A 27,911-nucleotide genomic window follows, 5' to 3' on the forward strand; every position below is an offset into this window, starting at 1 on the left:
TTTTTTTCCCTATCTAGGCAGGCAGAAGTCCTGAAGGCTGACATGACAGGTATTGGCTGGCTTATTTCTTTTTTACCACATATTTTATACATTAAATTAATGGAAGGATATCCTCTTTCTTACATTACGCACAGCACTAAATCCCATCTTAGTTGCCAAAAGGGATGATCATTTACTATCTGCTTTAAATATTTATTGTTTATATAGTTTGAATTCTATTAATATATGGTATACTGAATTGAATGTTACGTAATTTAATTTATATAATCACTTAATTTTTATGAAACTTTTTATTAACGATTTAAGACATACAGAAAAAATAAGATACCCCATATAAACCAAAATATCTTAGAGTGTTAGGCTCATACCTTTCTGGGAAAATATTTTTTTTTCCTCTTGATAATTAACCAAACTTTAGTAGGTAAATCTTCAGAAAAAATATTTATAGAAAAATTCTTCTGAAAATCCTTGAAATTGAGTGAGCTACCTTGCTGGCTTTCTTTTCTCCCATATCTTTGTTACTTTTTTTGTGTATGTGAGATGGAGTCTCGCTCTGTCACCCAGGCTGGAATGCAGTGGCGCAATCTCAGCTCACTGTAACCTCCGCCTCCCTGGTTCAAGCGATTCTCCTGCCTCAGCCTCCTGAGCAGCTAGGATTACAGGTACATGCCACTACATTTGGCTAATTTTTTTATTTTTGGTAGAGACGAGGTTTCACCATGTTGGTCAGGCTGATCTTGAACTCCTGACTTCATGATCCTCCTGCCTCAGCCTCCCATAGTGCTGGGATTACAGGTGTGAGCCACTGCGCCTGGCCATCTTTGTTGTTTTAAATAATGACTGACGTCTTTTGGAAGAATAACTGCCAGACTTAGCCATTGAAAGGAGTAAATGAGGCACGGTGTGGTGGCTCATGCCTGTAATCCCAGCACTTTTGGAAGCCCAGGCGAGTGGATCACCCGAGGCCAAGAGTTCGAGACCAGTCTGGCCAACATAGTGAAACCCCGTCTCTATCAAAAATACAAAAATCAGCTGGGCGTGGTGGCATGCACCTGCAATCCCAGCTACTCTGGAGACTGAGGCAGGAGAATCACTTGAACCTGGGAGGTGGAGGTTGCAGTGAGCAGAGATCACACCCCTGCACTCCAGCCTGGGTGAAAAAAAACCCCCGTCTCAAAAAAAAAAAAAAAAAGAGTAAATAATTTAAATACAAAATTAGGAAATATGTTGTAATCACCATATACTTATCAGTATGCCCTCCATAACAGCATATGCCATCCTAAAATGTAATAAGAGGAATATGTACTAGTGAATCTTACTCTAATTTTTGAGTAATTTAGTTCTGCAGTGAAATTCACAAAATTAAACAGCATACCTGCCAAGATTTACAAAGAGGAAAAGGACTATTGAAATGTCTTTTTGTCAACTCTAGAGTCATTTAGGCTAATGTCCTAAGAGTTCATGGATAATCTCATGTCATCTTGTTCAAGGATAAGTGTGTTGGGGGGTGGATAGCTTATATATTTACTCAGTAATAGCTACTACTCAGTTCTTTCCATTATTAACAGGTTTATCATCATCTGTATTGTATATATCAGTGTTTGTTCTGAGTTACTGTATTATGCTCTTGAATTGGCATTGAAAACATAATCTGTTGTGTGATGAAAACAGAACATGGAGCAATATCAAGCTATCTGTACCATTTACCTTTTCTTAGATATTGAACAACCTTAGTAAATAGTCTTAGGGTTTGACCTTTGTAGGGGACCTTTGGCTGCCCAGAAACTTTAAGATAACAAGTCTACTCATTTGAATGACGGTCTTGATAGATAAGAATTAGTAATCTTTTACACTTCTTTTTCTTGCCATAAGTGAATTAAAGCAGGGTTGACTAAATCTATTATTTAGTGATTAACAATTTAACTAGGGATGAGGAGCTAATACTAAACTCTATTCTTACTAGCCTGTAAACTCTTAGGAGCATTAACTCAAATCCAGGAGATTCTCTTTGCAAAATAGGATTGTGGTGGCTATAGATACTACTAGCAAACCTAAAGAAGAGTGATGATTATGCCATTGTGTAGCAGCAAAACCAAATAGCCCAGCTAGTTATGGGAAATACATAATTTAAAAGTCCATTATTCAGTTTACCTACTGAGGGAGCTTACTGTCAGTTGTTGAAATCATAATCCCAGTGATCGCAAAGGTTAAGGTGCCTTGCATGACTCTGGCAGACAGCAGGGCCCCAGTTTTGTATTATGTGTAGTCATAGACTGACTTTCTGATTACATTCTACAGCCAGTCTCTCATCTGACCTCTTTAGCAGTTTAATCCCAGTCTTCTAAGTCTTCGTTTATGTTAAATGACTAATGTGGATTGCTCACAAAAGTATCCTGGAAAACAGTCTACCACTCATTAAAATAATACTGTCATGGCTTATGCGGTCAGTATATTGAGAGAGGAGTAACAGCAGAATACCAAAGCAACTGCTGATAGTCAGCTGATGTGAGAATTCTGTAATGACATTTGTGGGAGTTCTCAAAAAAAAAAAAAAAAAGCAGTTGCTTTAGACAAAGAGATACAGTATGAGAGTAAACAGACCAATGTGGCAGTCCGTTACTTCAAATGAGGTGGCTTACTGTCAGGCATGTAGTTTCTTGTTAGGTGAAAAGGCAGAAATACAAACCAAAAGCAAAGGGCAAACCTTTTTTTTTTTTAAAGCCCTTTTCATGATGTTATTTCAAAACCAAAAACAGAAGCATTGTAAACCAGACCTAGTCATTAGTCAAAAGGTGAAAGTTATTTGAAATATAATAGTATAAAACTTCTGCAGCGTTCTATGGAATATATTTAGAGCAGATTTTGCCTTGGGGTTGGAGCAGGAAGGAGTCACTGGTGTGGTATAATGGTTTTACTGTTGGGGTTTATCTGTCTACTCTTATGTTTTTGTTTTTGTTACTCAGATTCTAAGCTGGGTCCAGCTGAAGTCTGGACATCCAGGCAGGCTCTGCAGGACCTGTACCAGAAAATGCTAGTTACTGATTTGGAATACGCTTTAGACAAGAAAGTAGAACAGGATCTGTAAGTATTACCTATCATTTGGGAAGTCCCTGTAAGATCAAGAATTTCACCAAGACTTTAAAACAGTTTGGTTGGTTATTTTTCCATCTGTTGCAGAATAAGCTTTTTCAATGGAAAGAAATTCTAGTATTTTTGATATTTGGCCATTGATATTATTGCTATTGTTTCAAATACAGTCTTTGGAGGTAAGAAGAGAAATAAACATTTCTCTTCTTTAGAGATTCAATAGAGTTGAATCCTGTTAAGGTCATTAGGGCAGCTCTTTTAGGGCGTGTCCAAAAAAGCAAATATATCTATTTCAAATACTGAGAGTGTTTGGATTGTCTGTGGTCAGTCTTATAACTAAGCCCTGATTTAAAAAAAAAAAATTCAAGAGTAGGCTTTAGAAAAATCTTTCTTTGGTAAACATGATTCTGTAATTTCTCTGTCAGGAATATGTGTTTACATTGTAAGAAAAGTTCCTCCTTTTAATTAAATAAATTGGTAGTATTTCCCACCCCCTGCCGCCCCCAGTAAAATGAAAGATTTTGTGTGTTTAGACTTTTCCACTTGCTCTTTCTATGAGGGGCAAAATGGCAGATAAGCAGATTCCCAAGTGAGTAATTGTCTTTTGTGGAAGGCTTTGCCTTATAAATCAGAACAGGGACGTTAGCCTGATAGAAATTTGAAAATCAGTTAAGAGTACTTTGTCTACTAATGTCCATTACCCTAAATCTTGGTGAAGATTAGTTTTTTCTATCATTTACATCTGTCTTAGATATTTTATATTTTTAGGAAGTCTAGGAATACAGCTAAATCATGACCATCAAAATCCTTATCCTGTGATGTTAGAGTCAAGAATAAAATGTCATCAGAAATGCTGAGGGAAGTGATTGTCCTCCCAAATCATTAAAAAACCTAGTGCTCTAGAAGCTCAGAAGCTGATGTTGATAGAGAATTAGGTACTTTCCAGATAGGTTGTAAACCTATCTGTGTTTGTTTCCTTTAATCAGGCCAGTAATGTCTTCCCTTTTTTCTAGTTTTTTTTTTTTTTTTATTGAGACGGAGTCTCGCTCTGTCGCCCAGGCTGGAGTGCAGTGGCCAGATCTCAGCTCACTGCAAGCTCCGCCTCCCGGGTTCCCGCCATTCTCCTGCCTCAGCCTCCCGAGTAGCTGGGACTACAGGCGCCCGCCACCTCGCCCGGCTAGTTTTTTGTATTTTTTAGTAGAGACGGGGTTTCACCGGGTTAGCCAGGATGGTCTCGATCTCCCGACCTCGTGATCCGCCCGTCTCGGCCTCCCAAAGTGCTGGGATTACAGGCTTGAGCCACCGCGCCCGGCCTGTTCTAGTTTTTTATTCCCCACTATGGTTTCCAGGTTAGAGAGTGACTGTATTCATCATAACTGGACTTAAACTGATGCCATATATAACTAGATTAATGAAAAGCATTTTATAACAGGATTTTGGTATGCCATATTTCAGCATTATATTGTTTCTTATTTTAAATAACCAAATTTGAAATGTGGCTTGTATTTCAACCTCTTAATGTTAATCACAAGAGAAATAAGCAAAACTGTTAAATAGCAGTGAAACTGAACGTTCTGGGAAATAACTTTTGGGGAAGTAAGAGATATGGCTTACTATTTACAGCCCCCCACCCCGCCCCCATATACATGTCACTTGTTAGGGTATGGTCCATCACATTTGGCACTATATGTAGAAATTTGTTAATACCTTATTTTTACTTTGATCTTGCCACCATTGTTCTGATTTTCTACCGGGATTCCTAAATAAACTCTAGTAGTTCTAAAAGATTAATAGCTGAAGCCACAATCTGATTATTCGAACATTTGGTAAGTGTTTACTAAGGTCAGTTGGATTCTATTGCATGTCTAGTCCTGTTCAAAGGGAAGCATAAAGTTATTTAAATAAACGAATAACTTTAATGCAGGTTTACTGTCTAGTGTGGTATAATTATAACAGACAGTTCTTTCTTGTTCTCAGGGGGACCAGTGTCTGCCCAGTGAGTCACTGCTATACCAAATAGAATTACATTTTGTTTTCAGCTGGAATCACGCCTTTAAGAATCAGATCACAACACTACAAGGCCAGGCAAAGAATCGAGCAAATCCGAATCGAAGTGAAGTTCAGGCAAACCTTTCTCTGTTCCTAGAGGCAGCTAGTGGCTTCTATACCCAGGTGAGTTCTGCATTGTATACCAGTTTTCTTACTATTAGTGGCATATATTCTGCTCTTTGTACACGTCTTAATGCATGTAAACAATTCTTGTAGCCACTCTGTGGGCCATCCAGGGATTGATCCACCTATAAGCTTTTCTTTTTTGGAGACAGAATCTCACTTTGTCACCCTAGGCTGGAGTGCAGTGGTGCCATCATGGCTTCCTGCAGCCTCAACCTCCCTGGCTCAAGTGATCCTCTCACCTCACCCTTCCCCAGTAGCTGGGATGAAGGTGCACGCCAACACACCTGACTAATTTTTGTATTTTTTGTAGCGATGGAGTCTCACTATGTTGCCCGTGCTAGTCTTGAATTCCTGGGCTCAAGTAGTCTGCCTACCAAAGTTCTGGGATTACATACCTGAGTCACTGTGCCCAGCCTATAATCTTAATGCAAATGTCCATAAGACCTTTAAAAAAAAAAACTGCTGTGCTTTGAAAAAGGTTGATGTTTAGCTTAAAGATTGGAAGTTTAACTGTATGAATAGAAAAGGGATATAATTGAGCACAAAGCCTTAGTGAAACAGTGGAAGTAGTCAGTTACAAGTGGTATTAGAGGAAATGTGAATTTGTGGATATAGCTATAGTCATTAAAATAATAGCTATGTCGTGTCAGATAAGAAATAGTCAAAATTTGTAATATCAAGTGAGTTTTCATAGTGTTATTTATACAATGGAATTTATCTGGATTTTGAGATGTTATTCAACTAAGAAGTAAACTAAGAAGTAGAGTAGCGTTTCCTCTGTTTGAATAATAAGCTATTATTCATTGTCCCCAGAGATTTTTTTTTTCTTTAGTCACGTCCTGATAGAACTTCTAAATCAGGCAAGGTAAAAGAATAAATCTTATTTTTGACCATGGAATTTTCTTTAAGCAACATCTGTTAGAAAATTACCATTTCATCCATTTGTAATAGCATTTGTAATTAACAAAATTTTTGTATATAAATTAGTATCTTTATAATGAATGTTAAGACAGGGTTTCGAGAATCTTGCTCTGAAAGAAATGTTTGGCCAGTTCTTACTATAGTACTTCTTGACCATTGCTGCCTACATTTTGGCTTCATTTTGATTTTATCATCTCTTTGAATGAAGAAAAAAGAATCTGTTGGGTGTAGTGGCTCAGGCCTGTAATCACAACACTTTGGGAAGCCGAAGTGGGAGGATCACTTGAGCCCAGGAGTTTAAGCGGGTTGTGGTGGTGCCTGCCTGTAATCCCAGCTACTCCAGAGGCTGAGGCAGGAGGATCACTTGAGCCCAGGAGTTTGAGGCTGCAGTGAACTGTGATTGTGCCACTGTACTCCAGCCAGAGCAACAGAGCAAGACCTATCTCAAAAAAAAAGAATCCCTGTGTTGGAACAGTTCAAATAACTGTCATTTCTGAGATTATTTCTGTTTTACTTAGACTAAAACATTCATCACAGTTCTTTTTTTTTTGAAAGAACTCAAGTATGGTTCTTAGTCTCAAAATTTATTTTTGAATTTATGCCAACTTTTAGCAGCAACCAAAAAGTTGATACTTTTGGAGAGATCGGGATGCTTCTGGAGAGAGGCACTGGTCCTTAAAGCAGATGTTAAAGATTAATTCATTTTACAAGTAGCTGTCAAGAGGCTACTCTTTGGAAGGCATAATACTAGATGCTGAGGATATGGGGGGAAATTAGAATCTTTACCTTCAAAGAAATATCTAGACTAAATGAAAAGATGGATACATTAATAGGTATGTTTGTTTTCTTTTATGATTGTAAAAATAATGCATACCAATTTCAAGAAATTTGTGAATTACACAAAGTCCCAAAAAGTTCATTAATCCTCCCATTCTGGATAAATTATCACTTTAATATATACTCTTCTTGTATTTTTGTTCTTTTTTACATATTTAAGACCACACTGTATATCCATTTTTTCTGTTTTATAATCATAATGTAAGCTTTTCCTTGTTAACAGTTTGATGAGCATTTTTGTGTATAAAGCATTTTCTCTAATATTGTATTATTTCCTGAAGACCAGTTGTTCAAATTGAAATCATTAGAAAGTTTAAAGTGAAAATGTAAATACTGTTGACACCATTTTGTTGTTTTCCTAAAAGGTCATCATTTATAACATTATTCACTAGTTTCTTTTGTTGTCCTTTCATTTTATTTAGAGTTGTTTGAAGTACAGAAGTTACCAGGATTGTTTTTTTTTGCAATACCTTTTCCTTTGTCCATAGATAGTGCATATTTAATAATGAGGGAAATAATCACACTTAAGGAAACAGGTATTATAATTCAAATCTTAACATTTGGAAACAACACCAATGTTCTACAAGAGAATAATAGTTAAATTATGGCATAACTGTAGAATAGAAACATGAAACGATTATAGATTGGTATTTATCAAGATTTTATAAGATGAAAAGATTGTTTTGTTATTATTAAGTGAAAATCATATAAAATTATATATATATAATTTGATTCTGCATGTTAATTGAGTAGTCTCAGTTCAGTGGGATATTAATGAAAATGGTAACAGTTTTTTCAGTCACTGCTTTCAACTGTCCTCTGTTGGATTCCCAGATTCCCATCATTTCTTGGACAGATTCTGTAACATGCTGGTTGCTTTCCATTTTTGAAGCATAATTCAGTTTTAAAACCTCAGTTTTGTTTCTGATTCAAATCTCATTTCCTTCCCCCATGAATAGAAGCTAGAACTGGGAACATGACTAAAGTAGGGGGAGTAGGAAGGAGGTGGTGCAGCTGGCTCTGGTTGAGGGGAGAGGGAAGGCATCCACCTTCTGCAGTACATCTTTATAATAGCCATTATACAGATTGGTTTGTCATCTTGAAAAATGATTCCTAATCTTTTTTCTTTACATGACATACATGTGATATATTCCCAAGGGTTTAACTAGACATTGGTAAGTCAAAACAGATCTGTAAGGAAGTAAAGAAAGAATCATCATTTTTATTGAGGGAGTATGGTATTTGTAAAAACATTTTATACGCAGGGGAATAATAAAATCATTTAAATGTCTCAAAAATTGTTTTTTAAAGGTAAAATATGGATACTCTTTGAAATTAATTTTTAAAAATTTTTGTAATAAGCATTGATTCTTCCTGACTCCATTCCACAGGCAGTGGTTGAGCAATTATGATAATTGTAGAATAAGCATCAGTAAACGTCTTTATTTTCACATTATGGTATCAGTTAACAACATTAATAGGACTCTTCACTTGTTTTTTTTGTTTTTTTTTTTTGAGACAAGAGTCTTGCTCTGTTGCCCAGGCTGGAGGCTGGAGTGCAGTGGCGTGGTCTCTGCCACTGGAGTGCAGTGGCGCTCACTGCAACCTCCACCTCCTGATTTCAAGCGATTCTTCTGCCTCAGCCTCCCTAGTAGCTGGGATTACAGGTGTGCACCATCACATCCAGCTAATTTTTGTGTTTTTAGTATAGAGGGGCTTTTGCCATGTTGGCCAGGCTGGTCTCAAACTTCTGACCTCAGGTGATCCACCCACCTTTGCCTTCCTAAGTGTTGGGATTACAGGCGTGAGCCACTGCACCTGGCCTCACTTGCATTCTTATATTGTCTTTAATCAATAATTGAAACAGATAATGGTGTTAATAATATTCCACTAATCAATCTTGATTACATGCAGTGCATATTTAGCACCAGATTGAGAAAGTAGACAAATTCCAGATTGTTGTATGGCCTCATAAGCTAAGATGAGTTTTGAGTTTTAATTTTAAGTGTAGTTGTAGACTGGACATGGTGGCTCATTCCTGTAATCCTGACACTTTGGGAAGCTGAGGTGGGAGGATCACTTGAGACCAGCCTAGGTAACATGGTGAGACCCCATTCTACAAAGAATCTAAAAATCAACCAGGCACGGTGGCGCACACCTGTAGTACCAGCCACTCCAGGAAGCTGAGGCAGGAGGATGACTTGAGCCCGGGAGGCTGAGGTTGCAGTGAGCCATGTTTGTGCCACTTTACTGCAGCTTGGGCAACAAGAGTGAGACCCTGTCTTTAAAAAAAAAAAAAAGGAGTTGCAAGTCATTGGAGAGTAAGCAAAGGAAGAACATGATCAGATTTGCAATTTTAAATGATAACCCTGGATAATGGGGTCAGATATGGAAGCTAGCTATGGAAATTAACTCTGTTAACTCCTGTTGGCCATACTTGAATTAGATGGACTGGATTGAATTTCTGGAATCAGAGTAAAGGAGGAGTCAAAGCAGATACAGTTATCAGTGTGAGCAGCTAGTTGAATGGTTGTACCGTTTACTGAGATGGAAAACACTACGGGGAAAGTAGCTTTTTCCCTGTTGAAGTAGATGCCTGTTTGACATCTAAGTAGAGATATGAAATAAGCAATTGAATAAACAAGGTTGGAGCCCAGTGGAAACATCATAAAATCATAAAAATTTTTTGATTATAGTAAAGAACACTGACTTAGGTGGTAACAGATTTAGCACAAGAGGAGCCACCATTGCAATCGAGAAAATGAGAGAGAGAAGGTGCGTTGGAAGCCAAGAGAAGAACATCTGAACAAGGAAGGGGGTCATCAGCCCTGTTGAGTGCTGCTGAGAATTAAAGATTTAAAGTGACCAATTAGATTTGACAACATGGAAGTCATTGGTGAACTTAATGAATACCGTATTTCTTCATTTCTAAAACATTGTTTTCATATTTTAACATATATGAAATAGAGATAACTTTATAACAGATGACAGGTGACCATGTAACTTGTGGTTTTTTTCTCAATATTATATAAGATAATGGTTCATCTTACAATTTATGGTGTCTTTGTATTGATGAAATGTAACTTCAGCAAAGTGTTGGGGATAGAAATCTGATTGGAGTGGATTGAGAAGAGACTAGTAGTTGGTTACACACAGTAACATTTTCTGTGAAGATAGGTTTTAGGTTTTTTTTTTTTTTTTTTTTAGAGACACGCTCACTCTACTGTTTTGGCTGAGTGCAGTGCTTGATCATAGCTCACAGAAGCCTCAGACTTCTTGGCTCAAGTGATCCTCTCCCACCTCAGCCTCCCAAATACCTAGGACTGCAGGTGCATACCAGCTACTTGTTTTTTATTTTTGTAGAATGGAGTCTCACTATGTTACCCAGGCTGGTTTAGTTTTAACTTCTTAGCTACCATATTGTTAACCAGTTTAAAGCATGGGGCTTAAAGCAGAACCAAATTCCTGGTCAAAGTAAAGACATACCATTCTGCTGTAGGTTGTTTTTAAACATCAAAGAACAGAACGGTAGCCTTTATTCTAAGAAAATAGAAACCGAAAAGAAAGTATAATCACTGAGTTTCCGTATTAGTTTAAAAGGTAATATTCTATACCTTCATAATAAATCTTTCATTCTTGGCATGGAATAAAGAGCTGAGGAGACACGGAATAGTGTAAAAATTTCTTGATAAATAGGAACCCAGAAGCTGTTCTAGTACTGCTCTAGGGCTAACTGTGACTATTTGGACAAGTCACTACCTCTGTGGCGCTTAGCTTCCTGATTGCAAAAAAGAGAGTTGACAAATGCTTGTAAGTTCATTTTCCAGTTTTATAGTTCCATGATTATGATTTGGGAAGAACTAGAGGCATTAATTCTTCAGCTACAGCCTTAGGAATATCTCCCAGTCAATACTTCTGTACAATGAAGTAACTAAGTTGTTATCAGACTGAGGAAACTACTACAAAGTAATGTACATCAGGGTCAACCTATATGAAGGTAGGACATTGTTTTGTTCAACTTATGAAACATCTTTTTCTCTTCTTTAGTTCCATCGTGTTACTGCCTCTAAACCAACTAGAGCTCTCTTTCCCAGAATCTTTGAGCCAGTAGGAGCTTTTCTGTCTGATATCACCACATAAACTCTTGGGCTCAGGCAGAAATTTTATTGCAAGACATTCTACATGATGTTCCAACTATAATTTTGTTTATTTTTTGTGATCTTTCTTTTTTGTTTTTGCTAGATGTGCAGCCTTGCCTAGTTTTCCAGTCTGTTTTCTGATTATCTATTGAAGTCAGTTCTTTAACCCTCTCATGTTTCTTAGTTATCCACTTTTGTTTTTTTGTTTTTTTCACAATATATATGTGTGTGTGTGTGTGTGTATAGAGATATATATGTAGTTCCTACCCTGTACCTTGTGCTTTTTCTATTTCTTAACCCATCCCATTCAGGACATTAACTTATTTACCCTATTTTTTTATTTATTCATTTTATTTTATTTATTTTTTAAGACGGGGTCTCTCTCTGTCACCCAGGCTGGAGTGTGGTGTATATCATAGCTCACTGCAGTCTGGAACTTCTGGGCTTAAGTGATCCTCCCGCCTCAGCCTTCCAAAGGACTGGGACTATAGCACTGCATGCCACCACACCTGGCTCATTTTTTATTTCACTTTATTTTCATTTTTATATTCATTCATTGATTTATTTTGTAGAGACAGATTCTTGCTTTGCTGCCCAGGCTGGTCTTGAACTTCTGACCTCAAGTGCTCCTTCTGCCTTGGCCTCCCAAAGTGCTCGGATTACGGGCATGAGCTACTATGCCTGGCCTTGTTTACCCAATTTTATGTTAGTGAATTTCTTGCCCGTTACAAATGTGCAAGTATGGAGTAAATTTCCATGCCCAGTGAGAAAGGGTGCACAAAATTTATGTTTAGTTATGGAGGTGATTTTTATCTTAGTAAAAAGGTGGCATGATTCAAATCATTCTGAGTTGATCCCTGAGGGTGTCTTATTTTGTGTTTTGAATTCTGCACATGCTAGAAAGAGTGGTGATAGAATCCAAATGTTTCTAATTCTGTAATCTTTGTCCAGTCGCTTGATTATTTCTGCTTTCACATCCTCATCTGAAAAAAAATTGAGCTTTATACCTATGTGTACTGTGTTGCTACTAGTTTATCGCAAGGATAAAGTGAGACAAATTTATCAGATAACCTAGGGAAATATGTTATAAATGTGGAATATTATGTTCGTTATGTTGTGTATCATATTGTCTCTCCTTCTTTCCCCTCTCCCTCGCTCCCCTCTTCTCTTTTTGTACCTGACTTGCCCATTTAGCTACAAGCTCTTTAAGGAAACATATTTTCTTATTTATCTTTGTGTCTTTCTTGTTTACCGGGGGGTGTCTGATACACTAGCACATACTTGGATGAATATAATAATATTTGAATGACTATATTTGTAAGTAAATATTTGAATCACTGTGAAGTAAATATTCTTCACAGTGTGAAGAACTGTGTGCAGGCCAAGAAACCCTTGGCAAGCAAAGTGAGAGGAGAAAAGCCTTTCAATGAAGGAAACTGAAAAGGAGTGGTTGGAAAGATACAGAGAGCTAGAACAGCTCAGTAATCCACCATAAGATCAGATGTTTTAAGTGCAGCAAAGAGGTCCGATAAGATGATGTCTGAAAAATATCCATTGTATTTCGCTATTAGGTAACCAGTTGTCTGATAGTAGTTTCAGTAGAGTGGTAATGGATGGTTGGGTGAGAGGAGGGAGAGGGGTTGTGTGGAAGCCAGATCATAATGGATGAAGGAGTAAATAGAAATTGAGAAAGCAGACATGAAAAGTGTGGACTCCTTTAAAGGCATTTGGTTGAGAAGAGGAAGAGACATTAGAAGGTTGCTATAAAGTTAAGAGGAGAGTGTGTTCGCTCTGTTTTGTTTTTTGTTCTTGTTTTTTTCTGTGAGAGACTATTAGTTGTGTAGGCCATAGGAAAGAAGCATGAGAAGTTGAAAGTAGATGAAAGAATAGAGAGATTGGAGATCGACAGGAGCCAGAAAAGAATGTAGTGATAGGCACACACAAGCAGAAGAGTTAGCTCTGACTAGGAAGAAGAGCCCCTCATACTTTAAGAACAGAGAAGAGAGTAGGTAGGAATGGATAATACAGTAAAGATCTACACTACCGTCAGATTTGTTGTGTATGCAAAGACATGTGAATTGGTATATAGCTGAAGAAAATGAATTGCAAGAAATACCTAAAGTCTGACAAATACCTTGGCTTGCATTTAAGTAATGTTTGTAACCCAATATTTAATAATTTTTGTGTTTCTGAGAGTAGTAGTTTTCCTTGCTTTCTGAATGTGTCTGAAAATCCTATCCCAGTTAAATAATCTTTTTTTAAGATGCTGCTCTATGCACATCCTAGATTGCTGTAATACTTGAGAATTCAAAAGGTACGATTTATAATGAATGATACTAGTTATCCTATGAAAGTTTACCATATAATAATTTTTTTTTTTTAAACAGTCTCCCTGTGTTGCCGAGGCTGGATTGTGGTGGCATAATCTCGGCTCACTGCAACCTCCACCTCCTGGGTTCAAGCTATTCTTGTGCCTCATCCTCCCCTGTAGCTGAGACTACAGGTGCTCACCATCACGCCCGGATGATTTTTTTTTGTGTATTTTTAGTACAGACAGGGTTTCACCATGTTGGCCAGGTTGGTCTCAAACTCATGACCTCAAGTGATCCACCTGCCTTGACCTCCCAAAGTGCTGGGATTACAGGCGTGAGCCACTGTGCCAGGCCTGAATGATTACCATATAATTTTCATGCAGTTTTTTTTCAAATTTCAGCAGTGTGTGATACTGAGTACACGTCTTACAGTTTATAAACTTTGCTTTTAGAGCACTTGTGACTTATTACTAAATTTTGTTTGTTTTTCTTTCAGTTATTACAAGAACTGTGTACAGTATTTAATGTAGATTTACCATGCCGTGTGAAGTCTTCCCAATTGGGAATTATCAGCAATAAACAGACGCATACCAGCGCCATAGTGAAGCCACAGTCTAGCTCCTGTTCCTATATCTGCCAGCACTGCCTCGTCCACCTTGGAGACATTGGTGAGCCTTTGCTGTGAAGGAATTGATATGTTCGTCCTTTTCTTTGGAACAGTCATAGAAAGAAACTCTTTTTCCTTTAAACCGAGCATACACACACAATTTAGATTGTCATAAGAAGAAACTATAAAATGTATTCTAAGGAACTTAAAATTTCTCAATATTTTTGTGATTGGCAGAGCATCTTGAAGAAAGTAACTTTCATATTAAGATTTAAATTTTATTCCGACTATGTAATTTATGTAGGCAAATAATAAACAGCAAAAATGTAATCAAAGCTTAATTTTTAGAAGTAGTGCCATAATACTTTCTAAATTAAATGTACTCTTTTGGAATAAATGAGTTTTATAAATTACTCCTTCTGAAACGAAATTGCCTTCTTTCTTTCTTACCGGTGGACTAAAAGTTGATTTTTAATTTTGCTTCCTTTCTAAAGTTTAATTTGTATTTCTATTATATGTATTTTATCTGAGAATATTATGTAACTTTATTCTTGTTCATTCCTTTAAGGTGATCTAGAAAGGTTGTAAAACAAATTAACTATAGGATTATGTTTTGCTTGTCCTCAAATAACAAAGAATGGAGAACATTACAGCTTTTAAGTTTGAAATTTTAGATTTCTTAATATTATAAATCAGTGGTTCCATGAGGAGGTCACATCAGAGTAAGCAATGAATTTGGCAGGGAGATTCATTGATACTGTGTTTAGGTTGTTTTGCTTTAAATACATTCTTTGCACACACATACTTAATATTGCGATAGGAATGAGGCATTTTTCAAAATCACTTTATATAATATTGAAAAATACATAATTTTCAGATCATATTGTATAGTGTATTTTGTTTTGTTTTGTTTTTAAGTGCCATATAACTCACCCCTTCTTGTGGGCCGGCTCCAGGTCACCAGCATAGTCCATAGTGGGAGCTGGTGATGCATGACACTGGAGGACCTGAAAATGGGGTCTAGGTAAGCTTTAAAATTGGTTACATGCTGAATGTCCCAAATACAGAAGGCTGATGGACACTTCACACATAATCCTATAGTTAATTTGTTTTAAAGTATTTTCTGTCTTAATTTTAAATTAACTTTAATGTCTTTATTATCTTTGGAACTTAAAACTATGGCTGTTTTGGAAATACTGCCCTACTGTTTGTTTTTTGGGTTTTTTAAAACTAATTTTCTTCTTCTTCTTAGCTCGATACAGAAACCAGACCAGCCAGGCAGAGTCCTACTATAGGCATGCAGCTCAGCTTGTCCCCTCCAATGGTGAGTGGGCCTGTCAACCTGAGATGAACCGTGACACTTGGTTCTGTATAACAATGTGGCAGATAACTCAGGGCTCACCTTTGAAGTTTTATGAAAGCAATAAATGCGGAGTTTTGTTATTGTCATGTTTTTCCATTTAACTGTACATTCCATGTAAACTAAAATGATTTTTTTTTTTTTTTACAAGTAAGGTGACTTTTATTGTCAGTAAAGCAATATAGATAGATTCTCTTAATGTGATCTGATATTGTTTCTACAACTCTGGCTTTCTTAATTGCTTATAGAACAATTATTTCTTTAGATACCACCATTTCCCCCCACAGAAAAACAATCTATTACAATACTAAAAGGTAATCTTTTAATGGCCCCAAACTAGACATTAGCAGTAGTTCTTGAGTTAAATAAATTACAGCAGATATTTAATGATTTAAATCATTCTAACTAAGACATTGAAATTCCTTTAGATTCTAGAAAGAGTCTAAAGCAGGGATGGCGGTCTGACCGCACTACTTGTTTCATATTTGTCTATGGCTGCTTTCACACTACAGTGGCAGAGTTGAGTGGTTGTGATAGAGACCCTTTGGCCTACAAAGCTGAAATTATTTACAATCTAGTCCTTTCTGAAGCCGCTCTCTACCCTAATAGTGACTGTTTAACCTGTATATGATAGTGTGTACCATCGCTGAAGTGTGCTGTTAAACCTTATGCTGGTTTGCAATGAGGCAGTCATATTTACCTTATAAAAATACTCCCCATTGTTTATTTGAGTATTTAAACACTGATCATTTGTATTCTTATAGCAAGACTTTGTCACACTTGGGGTTACTCCAGAATCTTAACTTTCTCCTGTAGGTCAGCCTTATAATCAGTTGGCTATCTTAGCTTCTTCCAAAGGAGACCATCTGACCACAATTTTCTACTACTGCAGAAGCATTGCTGTGAAGTTCCCTTTCCCAGCTGCCTCCACTAATCTGCAAAAAGCACTTTCTAAAGCACTGGAAAGGTAGGGTTGATTTTTTTTTTTTTTTTCCCAAGAGAAATTTGTAACCTGGAGCCTTAATTCTTCATAATTTGGTTTACAGAAAATAACGGCCTATTGCTTCTCTTATTTCTAAACATAGATTTGTCATAATTTGTGTGTAGTCACTGAATTTCATCCGATCAATATCTGATTCAGTCCCAGTAAAAGAGTACACAGGCTGTTAATACTGACTCATCTTGAGTGTGTTGCAGTTGAAAAATCAGTCAAATACAGAATTCTCTTTTGTGTATCAAGTAATAACTTGTTTTAGCAAGCCAGTGCCTCCTTAAGGAGTTGTAGCCATTTTGCTGCTTAAGATTCATGGAATTTTTTTCTTTCATTTCAGCCGAGATGAGGTGAAAACCAAGTGGGGTGTTTCTGACTTCATCAAGGCCTTTATTAAATTCCACGGTCATGTGTACCTGAGTAAGAGCTTGGAAAAGTTGAGCCCTCTTCGAGAAAAATTGGAAGAACAGTTTAAGGTTAGGTTTCAGAAATAGAGAATTTTTGTCTTGTCTAAATCAGGTAGCATAAGATTTGGAGGAAACCGACTCCCAGTTTTTGTAGTTAACTTAACTGTGTGAACTCTTGGTAAAAATTATATTTGAAGTATGTGGAATCTTTGCGTTTATCATCCCTTCAATTTAAACTGAGGTACAGTCTGTATAAACAAATATAGCAGTGTTTTCACTTGAGTAGCTGCCGTTTGACAAAAATTATCAAAGTGGAAAAAAGTAAATAACTCCTCAGTTTTGAAACTACTCCTACTTTTGATGGTTTATGTGTTCTTAGATATGATTATGTTACCTACTTTATAGATGTTGGCCTTCTCCAAACCAAGTTCATTATTTTTACTGTGCTTGCCTTCATCAGGATTGTGGTAGTTTGAATGAAAGGAATGAGAGTTTCGTTTAACAGAGATATAGTTTACTAATTTGAAGAGAGAACATTAACCTTCATTCTATTTATGTATGTATAAATGATCTTTTATTAGTATGTTAAGATATTAGCAGTTTAAATGTAGTATAATGCATAAAATAAGGAGAAAGTCGAAAGTACTAACTTTTTTTCAGTTCATTCAATAAATATTTGACTATTCATCAGTCACTGTTTTAGGCACTGGATTAAACAGTAAATGACAATTTCAAAGAACATTTTATATTTCTTGGTTATTTCTAGGTATCTATATACTTGGGTAATTGTGTGTAACTGCTTCATAGTATTTCTGTAAGTTCTCTAAAAGTCAGACATTTTAAGAGATTGTAGAACTCGGACAGTTAAGGTGTAACTTAGCCAAAAAGAGTCAATACGAAGTAGTTTTTACAGGTAGTCATTTTTTGGTTGATACTTTCTATGTGCAAGATATTATAATAGATAATTATAAATAGCAATAGTTTGTTTTGTTTTAAAATATACTTAGCCTGTGACATATGATTTATAGGATTGGGTGTGTGAAAAGAACAGCTAACTTTGTCATGTCCTAGGCTGTTCAGCCTGGAAAAGAACAAACAAGTCTAAATAGTTTTCATAGTAAGAATTCAGACATGTGAAGGATTATTTGAAAAGAACATATCTGTATCTTTCCTGAGGTCAAAACTAAAATCTTAAATTTTAAGTTGAAATGTATAGGGGGCTGACCGTGGGATGTTGTGGATTCCCCATTTTGGAGAGCTTAAGAGTCAGATTGACAGCCATCTTTCTTGGATTATTTAAGTGCAGCCCTACTAAATAGGGGATTGGACTAGAAAACTTCTTGAGATTGCTTCCAGCTCTGGTTCTGTGAAATACTCTCTAAATTGGTGGTGGTGGGTGGTCCCTACCTTAATGAGATCTTCACTAAGTAAGTTATTCCAGTCTAGAAACCTAGTAAGTTTTGCATTTGGTTCAGCCTCAAACACTAACACTCTCTTTGCATATATATTTCTGTATGTGAAGTTCTGGTGAGTGTGGGTGGGCAGTTGCTAAAATATACTTTGAAGTATCATTCCAGCACTCTAAAGTTAAACATAGTATGAGGCAGATCTGTTTGAAAGCTTACCCAGTGTTGAACTAGAACATTGCTGGAGTGAAATTTTAACATAGTGGAGTAAAATTTCCAAAGTATTTCTAAAGCATATGTAGATAATTAGTGTCATCAACATGTATGCTTCAGTGCTTCTAACAACCTTTAGCTACTAAGCAGAAATGTTTACCAAGTTGAGGTCCACTAAGGGATTTAAGGCCTGGGATCTAGGAATTGAGATGTAATACATTTTCTGTAAGTTAAATGTAGGCTGTTTGTTAACGGTATTTAGTTCAGTATATTTCTCAACTGTAGTTGAAAGTTTGAGTAGCAAAAATCTTACCAGTTCTAATCTGATTTTATTCCTTGGAAGACTCTCTACAATACAATCTAAATTTTAGGAAATTACAACTGAATAACTTCAACCTTATTTCTAAATGGATAGGTTGTTCATTCACTAAGTGTTTATTGAGTACCTGCTATGTACCATGCACTTTTCTAGGCTTTTACAGATATGGGGGAAAACATGACAAAGTCTGGACCTTCATGAACTTACATTATCATTTGTTAGTACTAGGGTGTGTTCATATTCATTAAAATACTTCTGTGCATACACTAGAAAATTATTTAATGGGCTGTGACCCTCTTCAGTAGGATATTGCCTTCTAAAATTAATGCCAGTGGATTTATAGATACAGGAAATACATTACCATATTAGGCTTGTAAGAAACTGCTTTTTGAGAAATACAACTACGTATTCTCATTCTATGCTGGTATTATTTGAATAAACGCCAGCTTATTTAGAAGGCTAGTTGTAGAAATTGAAGAAGAAAGTTTGTGGGAAAGTTCTAGAGAAGAGACAAGATTTCAGGAAATTTTGAGGAGAGATTAATGCTTGATGTCTTTGGAAAAGGGCTAACCATTCTAGACATATACAATGAAATGGCAGATTGCAAGAAGACTGACAGTTGTGATAGAAAGAGTTCACATAGAATGGAATTGTATTCTCTAATGATAATGTAAAAGGCTTCCCTCTTAGAATCATAGAGCTTACTATGGCTATTTCAGGTTCTTTAACTATGTAAATAAAAACAAAAATGTCAGAGTAGTCTGGGCAGAGACAGCTGTAAGTTTCTGACATGGTAGGATCTCCTGTCACTGCGGGTAGAACTGTAAGTAAAGATTATCTGTTTTCCACCATAATGCTAGTGATGATGAATCCCTGCTTTCTGCAAAAATTTTCCCTGGGGATAGAGGAAGACTGGGTATGGCTAAAGTAGAGGATGAAACTAGGAACTTCTGTTAGAAAAGTATTTTTACCTACAGGTAAAACAATTGCAGATATTAAAGTGGAAGGGTAATTCCATTGAGACACCAACTGAGAGCATCTGGGTGATTGTTTATAATGCTGGCTAACACATCACTGTGAACAGAGTTATTAGAGGGTAAATGAAATTTGATGATCACGCATATACTTATCTAAGAGGGGAAAATACCAGTTGATAATTTGTAGAAGTACCTATAATACATCCTAATGTTGTTTCAGTATGTCATTTACCCTGTGTTCCAGAATATGTACTTGCTATGCCTTGTTTACAAAATAAGTTTTAATGTATGAAGCCTTTGAAAGAGTAAATTTTATGACAAATCTAGGAAGTCATGCTTTATGTACTAGGAATTCAAAAAATTATTTTTTGAGTCTGTTGCTTTCTAGTCATTGGTCCCAATTTAGTATTTTAATATGTGTACATCTTGTATAAAACAATTTCTAAAGGATTAAGATGTATAAATTTATGGATGAACACTCAGGACTTTTCTCAGGTCATATTAAAAAATACATAGTTTCCTAGGGGAAAAACGTTTGACAAACAAACAACTCTGTGGTGTCTAGATTAATTCATTTGAAGACAAAAAGTCCGTTTGGGAAATAATTAGACCCAATCAAAATACTGGGATTGAGGGCAGAACCATTTACTCATCTGTAATTGTATTACACATAGTGGTTCTAAATGCAGACTACCAGTTTAATTCTTGTGTCAAAGATGGTTCCTGTTCTTGATAATATATGCAGTACGTCTGTCTTCTTTTACAGAGGCTGCTATTCCAAAAAGCTTTCAACTCTCAGCAGTTAGTTCATGTCACTGTCATTAACCTGTTTCAACTTCATCACCTTCGTGACTTTAGCAATGAAACTGAGCAGCACAGTTATAGCCAAGATGAGCAGCTATGTTGGACACAGTTGTTGGCCCTCTTTAGTGAGTATTGAATTACTTAAAATGTGCCATCTTTTTTGAAAAGCATCATCTTAGGCATTTCATCAATGTAGCAAAGCACAGTGATGTAAAAAAGCATAGTGTATTTCTTACACTGAATCAGGAGTTCATAGTAACTTTCAACCCCAAGTTCTATCCTTTTATCTGCCGATACTCCTTCATCAAGTTGTATGTATAACATTTGTAATATGGGAAAGAGTCTTTTTAGAAAGAAGCTGTAAGTGTTAGAATATAGTAGAAGGCACATAATATTTTAATTTGAACTGGCACAGTTTCATATTTCTTATATTTTTTGAATACATTTCTTTCTTCAAGTGTCTTTTCTTGGCATCCTGTGCAAGTGTCCTCTACAGAATGAGTCTCAGGAGGAGTCCTACAATGCCTATCCTCTTCCAGCAGTCAAGGTCTCCATGGACTGGCTAAGACTCAGACCCAGGGTCTTTCAGGAGGCAGTGGTGGATGAAAGACAGTAGTAAGTATTTTTAGAATTTCATGTTAACTTGTGTGCTTTGTTTGTTTGATATCCATAAATATGTAAAAACTGCCTTCTAAAATACAACATTTGAACAGTGGAAGACTGTATTTTCTGCTGACTCTCGGGAAATTGAACTGAAGGCCTCTTTGTATGCTTTTCATTTGTTTATTTGAATTCTTCATTTGAGTCTTAGTCTTAAGGATTTGTGACTCCCTGTGCACTCCCTTGTTCTCAGTTGCTGTCCTGGGGAAAAGTCGTTTTTCACATTTCAAAGTGAACTTGAAGTAAAACCAGTTTGTTTCTTACCTATTACAGTATTCCCCAATTTTTTGTTTGAGTTGAAAGGAAGAGATTTTTATTTCTTCCATTTTTTTCTATACATGAACTGTTTGATGTTGCCTTACAGTAACACTCAATTTGAGTAATGTTTATTTGAAGCATAAAGATTGAAAGTTATTTTGATTCTCACTATTTTCTCTGTCATCTCTACTCACAGAAATCCTGACAGCTCTTAGGAACCATTGATTTTACAATGACAAATGAAAACTTTCAGTGTACCTTTGATTATAGAAATAAATACTTCCAAGGTCGCTTGGCACCAGATAGGTAGTTTCTCCCTTGTGTATTTTGATGGTATATTTAAGGAGAATCTCTTTGAAAGTTTTGCTTTGTGGCCCAGCATGTATGTTGACTAAGGTCACAACTTAGAAAATGCCTTTTTTAAGCCACATTTAAGACACTGTGGGCCGGGCACTGTGGCTCATGCCTGTAATCCCAGCACTTGGGGAGGCTGAGGCAGGCGGATCACTTGAGGTCAGGAGTTTGAGACCAGCCTGGCCTATATGGTGAAACCCCATCTCTTTTACTTTTTAGTAAAAGAGTATTTTTATACAAAAGATTTTTTTTGTATTTTTATACAAAAGATATTAGCTGGGCATTGTGGCGTATGCCTGTAATCCCACCACTTCGGAAGGCTGAGACAGGAAAATTGCTTGAACCCAGGAAGCGGAGGTTGCGGTAAGCTGAGATCATGCCACTAGACTCCAGCCTGGACTACCAAGTGAGACTCTGTCTCAAAAAAAAAAAAAAAGGACCTTATGGTCTCTCTGCTTCATAATTGTCTTTTCTCTCATGTAGCTATAAGCTCTTTCCATGATATATTGACATAATCATGAATAGAGTTTAGGAACATAGCACAGCCTACTATATACATCTGCTTTAATGTTAGCATAGGTTTTAGTAGTACAGATTTTCAAACATTGCTTCCTTGCACAAAATTTTTATTTCTTAACTAGGCTATACAGTTTTTCTACTCTTGTATACTCTAGAACTCAAACTTATGTTTAATTCAACATATTATATCAGTAATGTTATGAAAGAAGAACTTCATGTTTTACCATTTGCTTTATAGAGTTTTTATATTTATGAGTAGGGATTGTTACTTTCATTGTGTTTTGTTTTTTCTTGTTGTTGTTCCTGTACAGTGATCCTTTTGGCCCATTCCGTATATTCCCATTTCTTTTCATGGCAAAAGATGTTCAGCCAGAAGGAATAGCTTTATTGGCAAACACTTTTTCCCTCCTTTTTTTTTCTGTCATTTACTATTTCCTCTTCCTCCTATGAGATTTACCAAAATCTTTAGAATTATGCCCTTGCAGGTGTTTCCTTCTATCTTAAATTATGTTAGTACTCATTTTAAAGACTAGCATGGGATATCTCTTTAAAACTGAAGATTTTCCTTATATGTCTAATACATTAAAGTTACAATGTTCATTTATATCTTTTAAGTAATGGAAAAACAATGACTTTTGTCAACTTAGAATTGTATATATATTCAAATTATATTCAGTTTCTTATATCTGAACCTTCTCAATTTCTAGAATTTACTTTCCCTTGTACTTTTTTGAGAACATACTCTCTTAAGCTAGTGAATACATGGAATAGTGATTTTCCTTTGTGGAAAATAGTTATAGGGTAAAGCAGTATATCATTAGGTCATCCGCTCATGCGCTTTTTCTACAGTGTTTTCTTGAGAGCTTGTGTTGCATGAAAACATTGTACCAGTATGATAGTCTTTTTTAGATTACTGACCTTTTTTCCAGCTATCTCTTATAATCTGTTATATCTCCAAAGGTTTGTAGCAGACAATTATTCTTCAATATTTGTTTATATATGATATATATTTGTTGATATTTTTAAAGTAGCATATTCCCATATTTCAGAATGTACAACTGTCCCAAATAGTTGTTAACTTACAATTTTCCATAGTGTGATTATTTACATCCAGTTTCTCTATCCTGGGCACTTCACCTCATGCTTTTCTTTTTCTTTTTTTTTTTTTAAATAAAAATTGGTTGATATATATTCAAAGGTAAGCTTCATATTAAGGAGAATGTGATTAGATACATGAGTCTACTGTAGGAAAATCAAAGTAATTGTTTCCAGGCCAAAACCAAATTATTTTAAGCTAATTATTTTAACCAAATAATTTTAAGCAACATGGCTACTTCCACCCATCACATCTATTCCTCACCCCAGCAAATGAACATTCAAACTACTTGGATTTGTCTCACTTCAAAAGTTTTGCCCTGTCATATATATTACATTAGATTTATAAATTGCTCTTATGTTTGAAAGATAACAGAGATTTTGATACAAATGTTTATATGTAAAGTGATATTTATAAATCTATATCCATAATGGAAACTTTAACATACCTGACTCAGGAACCAAGGACACAGTTAACAAATACATATATAGAACTTACTTCTGAATAGTGGAAAGAATATGTTCTAATATTTCATGTGTAAGCTTTCACAAAATTTGTGTATTAGGAAACAGAGTTTAGAGTTCAGGCTGTTGTTAAAATGTGGACTTTTTGTACCATGAAAAAAGAGGCGTTATGGCTTTGAACAGGGAATGTGATTTGTGTGGTATAACCATACCCTATCATAGATTAAAGAACTAACAGCGGATCCCGCAACTCATAATGTATGTGAAAGCTCTATAAAAACATAGTATGTTGTTTCTTTGCTCAGAATTTTCTCAGCCTATTTCAGTTTTCCATATTTAAAACTGACAAATTATTTTCACTGTTTGTTGAATTAGGAGCATAGGAAATGATCTACAGTAGTAGTAGGTCTCTGTCATGGAAATTTGTCCCTTTTGTTGTATCTTTATCACTATCTAGTGTATCTTTGAAAATACATTTTTAAAAATTATACAGCCTTTGAAATGCTGAAATAAGGGAAAAATACATAAAGTGCAGGACCTGTAGATACCATTTTCATGGCTTGTTAGTGTTCTGGTTTCTCTTATATAAAAATAAAGTCTGAACTGTTTCTCTAATTTACAGCATTTGGCCCTGGTTGATTTCTCTTCTGAATAGTTTCCATCCCCATGAAGAGGACCTCTCAAGTACTAGTGGTAAGGGCTACCCTAACCTTGTGTTGTTGATGTGGTTCTCCATCATCAGTGGTGTGCTTAAGGCCAGAGAAAAAGAGGTTTTTGGTGATGAATGATTGATTTTAAATTCAGTATCTCAGAAGTGACTGTGAACTCTACAGTAAGAGGTTTTTGGTGGTGAATGATTGATTTTAAATTCAGTATCTCAGAAGTGACTGTGAACTCTACAGTAAGTGGGTGGAAGTAGATAATGTTCTCCCAGTTCTTCTGGCATCTTAATCTCATTTAGCATCATTCAAATAGGAGTTCAGAGAGTGTAATACCTTCAGATTCTTTCTGTCTTTCCTTCCTCCTCATTCTTACTATTAAAAAAAAAGCAATTAATGTGGACATTGCTCTGTCAAAGTAATACTTACTCATCATAGAAAATTTAGTACAAACAGAACACAAATCTCCCATACAGAGATACCTTTTACTAGTCACAATAGTGTATCTTCTTTGGGCCTTTTTCTTACATGTACCCACACACACACACAGAGGAAATGATTCATATCAAATAAAGTTTTGTGCCTGATTTTGAAATTTAGTATTATATTGTTAGCATTTTATTGTGTCATTAAGCATTTCGAAAACATGACTTTTACTGGCTTCATAATATTCCGTCCTATGGAAGTGCTATAATCCGTTTACGTGCTTTCCGTTGCTTTACAATTTTCCCCATTGTAAATAATGCTGCACTGAACAACCTCTGGCTTGGCTTCTTTCTGACTTTTTTTTTTCTATTAAATCCGTGCTCTTCAGGCATTAATTTGCACAGAAATCACCTGAATCTTTTTAAAGTACAGTTTATGATTCAGTAGTTTTGAATTAGTGCCCAAGATTCTGCATTTCTTGCAAGCTCTCAGATGATGTCAGTGTTATTCAGTACTTTCAGTAAAAAGAGACAGGTAATCTAAACATTGGGATTGCTGGATCCAAAACTATGAATTTTTAAGACTGCTGATTTTTTAAAAAGCCATTCTCCTCAGCATTGAGTATTGAGTGAGTATTAGGGGAATGTCTGTGTCCCAAAGATAACATGCAGAGTTTTGACAGGTGAGTTATTTTCATCAGGATTACTATAAAGAAGAGCAGAGAACTATAAGCATTATAATTTCTTTCTGCATGTTAATTTTTTAAAAAAATTTTAGTGAACAGTATTCTACCAAACAACATTTTAATTAAAATGTTTGCAAATTTTGATTTTGACCCTTTAGCGACACCACTTCCAGAGGAGTTTGAATTACAAGGATTCTTGGCATTGAGACCTTCTTTCAGGTAGGTGATAGCTGAAGTACCTTTATCATTGCCAGTAATTGCAGTATTAAAATTAACAGGGAATTGGGCTTGGATGTAGAGGAACCTTTGATCTTCCCAGCTGTATGTTATTTTTGTAACAGCAACTAATAGTGAAAGTTTGTTGTGAATTGGATTTGTGTATGTCACGCTTTCAATTCCTGTGTAATAAAAATTAAAATGTAACCTTTCCACCTGTGTGCTTGATCCCATTCCTTCTCACCTCCCTAAGAACCTTGCCCCATCTGTTATCCTCTCTGCATTGTATTTCCAGTGTCTTGTCTTTCTTTCCTTTCTTTTTTTAACAACTAATTCCCTTTAGCCTAGTAACATTTAAGTGTGCCCCATTCTTTTAAAAAGATAAAATGAATTTACATCTGCCTATTTTCCTACGTTGTCTTATCCTTTCATCATCAAACTTCTTAAAAAGAGTAGTGTGCACTTTGGGAGGTAGAGGCAGGTGTATCATGAGGTCAGGAGATGGAGACCATTCTGGCTAACCTGGCGAAACCCCGTCTCTACTAAAAATACAAAAAAAATTAGCCGGGCATGGTAGCAGGCACCTATAGTTCCAGCTACCCAGGAGGCTGAGGCAGGAGAATCACTTGAACCTGGGAGGCAGAGGTCGCAGTGAGCTGAGATCACACCACTGCACTCCAGCCTGGGTGACAGAGCGAGACTCCGTCTCAAAAAAGAAGAAAAAGAGTAGTGTGGGCCAACCTGACTGACGCCATTTCAACTCCCAATCATTTTCAGCCTACTGCAGTTTAAACTATCAATGCCTTCTAGATACCAAAATCCAGTGACTATAATCTTTATCCTATTGAATTTTCTTCAGCATTGAGTCCATTGATTTCCTTCCTTCATGAAAACTTTTTCCTTAGCTCTCTGATAACTATTTTTCCCACCCTTAGCACTCAGTCTTTTTCACTGTTTCTTTTCAACTACATGTCTCTGAATGTTGTTGTTTCCAGGATTATTTTCTTACCCTTTCCTTCCCACTTTCTACATTGACCCTGTTGATCAAATCCATCCCTATGTCTCTTGAATGGTATGTCCCAAATTTTCAGCTCTGACTTCTCTTGAAGTTTGGATGCATATTCTAACAATCTAACCTCCCTTATGCATTTTAAACTTTAACATGACCAAAAATTGAGCTTATATTTTCCGATTTGGTCAGCCAAAAAGCAATCTTCTTTTTGTATTTTCAGTCTGTGCCTGTGGCATTACCCATCTATATGACCAAGCTAAAAATCTGAAAAATCCTTGTTTCCATTTGTCTTTCTCACCAAGCCTTTACAATTCTGTGTCTGAAATGCTTGCTAGGTTCAACTCTTTCCACTTGTTTCCCCATACATAGTTCAGGCTTTTATCACCAGTTTACCTGAAGTATAAAAACCTCCCTAAGTATAGTTCCGCTCCTCCTATAGTCTGTTTCTACACTGCCTCTACAATTACAGTTTTTAAGTATGGAAATAGTGATGTCGCATGACTAATATTTTTTTTTATTTTTTATTTTTTATTATACTTTAAGTTCTAGGGTACATGTGCACAACGTGCAGGTTTGTTACATATGTATAAATGTGCCATGTTGGTGTGCTGCACCCATTAACTCGTCATTTACATTAGGTATATCTCCTAATGCTATCCTTCCCCCCCTTGCCCCTCCCCACAATAGGCCCTGGTGTGTGATGATCCCCTTCCTGTGTCCAAGTGATCTCATTGTTCAATTCCCACCTATGAGTGAGAACATGCAGTATTTGGTGTTCTGTTCTTGTGATAATTTGCTGAGAATGATGGTTTCCAGCTGCATCCATGTCCCTACAGAGGACGCAAACTCATCCTTTTTTGTGGCTGGCTGCATAGTATTCCATGGTGTATATGTGCCACATTTTCTTAATCCAGTCTGTCACTGATGGACATTTGGGTTGATTCCAAGTCTTTGCTATTGTGAATAGTGCCGCATGTGTCTTTATAGCAGCGTGACTTATAATCCTT

The 27,911-nt window shown here is 36.2% G+C and overlaps 1 protein-coding gene across 1 annotated transcript in view; it reads left to right on the top strand.

Moving 5' to 3' along the window:
• The window catches only part of SMG7 (SMG7 nonsense mediated mRNA decay factor), a 58,538-nt gene that overhangs the window by 11,436 nt on the left and 19,191 nt on the right, over positions 1 to 27,911 (top strand). Inside the window, exons 3-13 of the mRNA XM_011934150.1 lie at positions 18 to 49; positions 2,964 to 3,081; positions 5,127 to 5,259; positions 13,968 to 14,139; positions 15,331 to 15,402; positions 16,255 to 16,405; positions 16,770 to 16,905; positions 20,518 to 20,680; positions 21,014 to 21,170; positions 24,529 to 24,599; positions 25,835 to 25,895. Coding sequence (XP_011789540.1) covers positions 18 to 49; positions 2,964 to 3,081; positions 5,127 to 5,259; positions 13,968 to 14,139; positions 15,331 to 15,402; positions 16,255 to 16,405; positions 16,770 to 16,905; positions 20,518 to 20,680; positions 21,014 to 21,170; positions 24,529 to 24,599; positions 25,835 to 25,895 — 1,266 coding nt within the window. The remainder of the gene's footprint in view (positions 1 to 17; positions 50 to 2,963; positions 3,082 to 5,126; positions 5,260 to 13,967; positions 14,140 to 15,330; positions 15,403 to 16,254; positions 16,406 to 16,769; positions 16,906 to 20,517; positions 20,681 to 21,013; positions 21,171 to 24,528; positions 24,600 to 25,834; positions 25,896 to 27,911) is intronic.

Source organism: Colobus angolensis, unplaced genomic scaffold, assembly GCF_000951035.1.
Source record: "Colobus angolensis palliatus isolate OR3802 unplaced genomic scaffold, Cang.pa_1.0 Scaffold132, whole genome shotgun sequence".
In the NCBI taxonomy this organism is placed as follows: Eukaryota; Metazoa; Chordata; class Mammalia; order Primates; family Cercopithecidae; genus Colobus; species Colobus angolensis.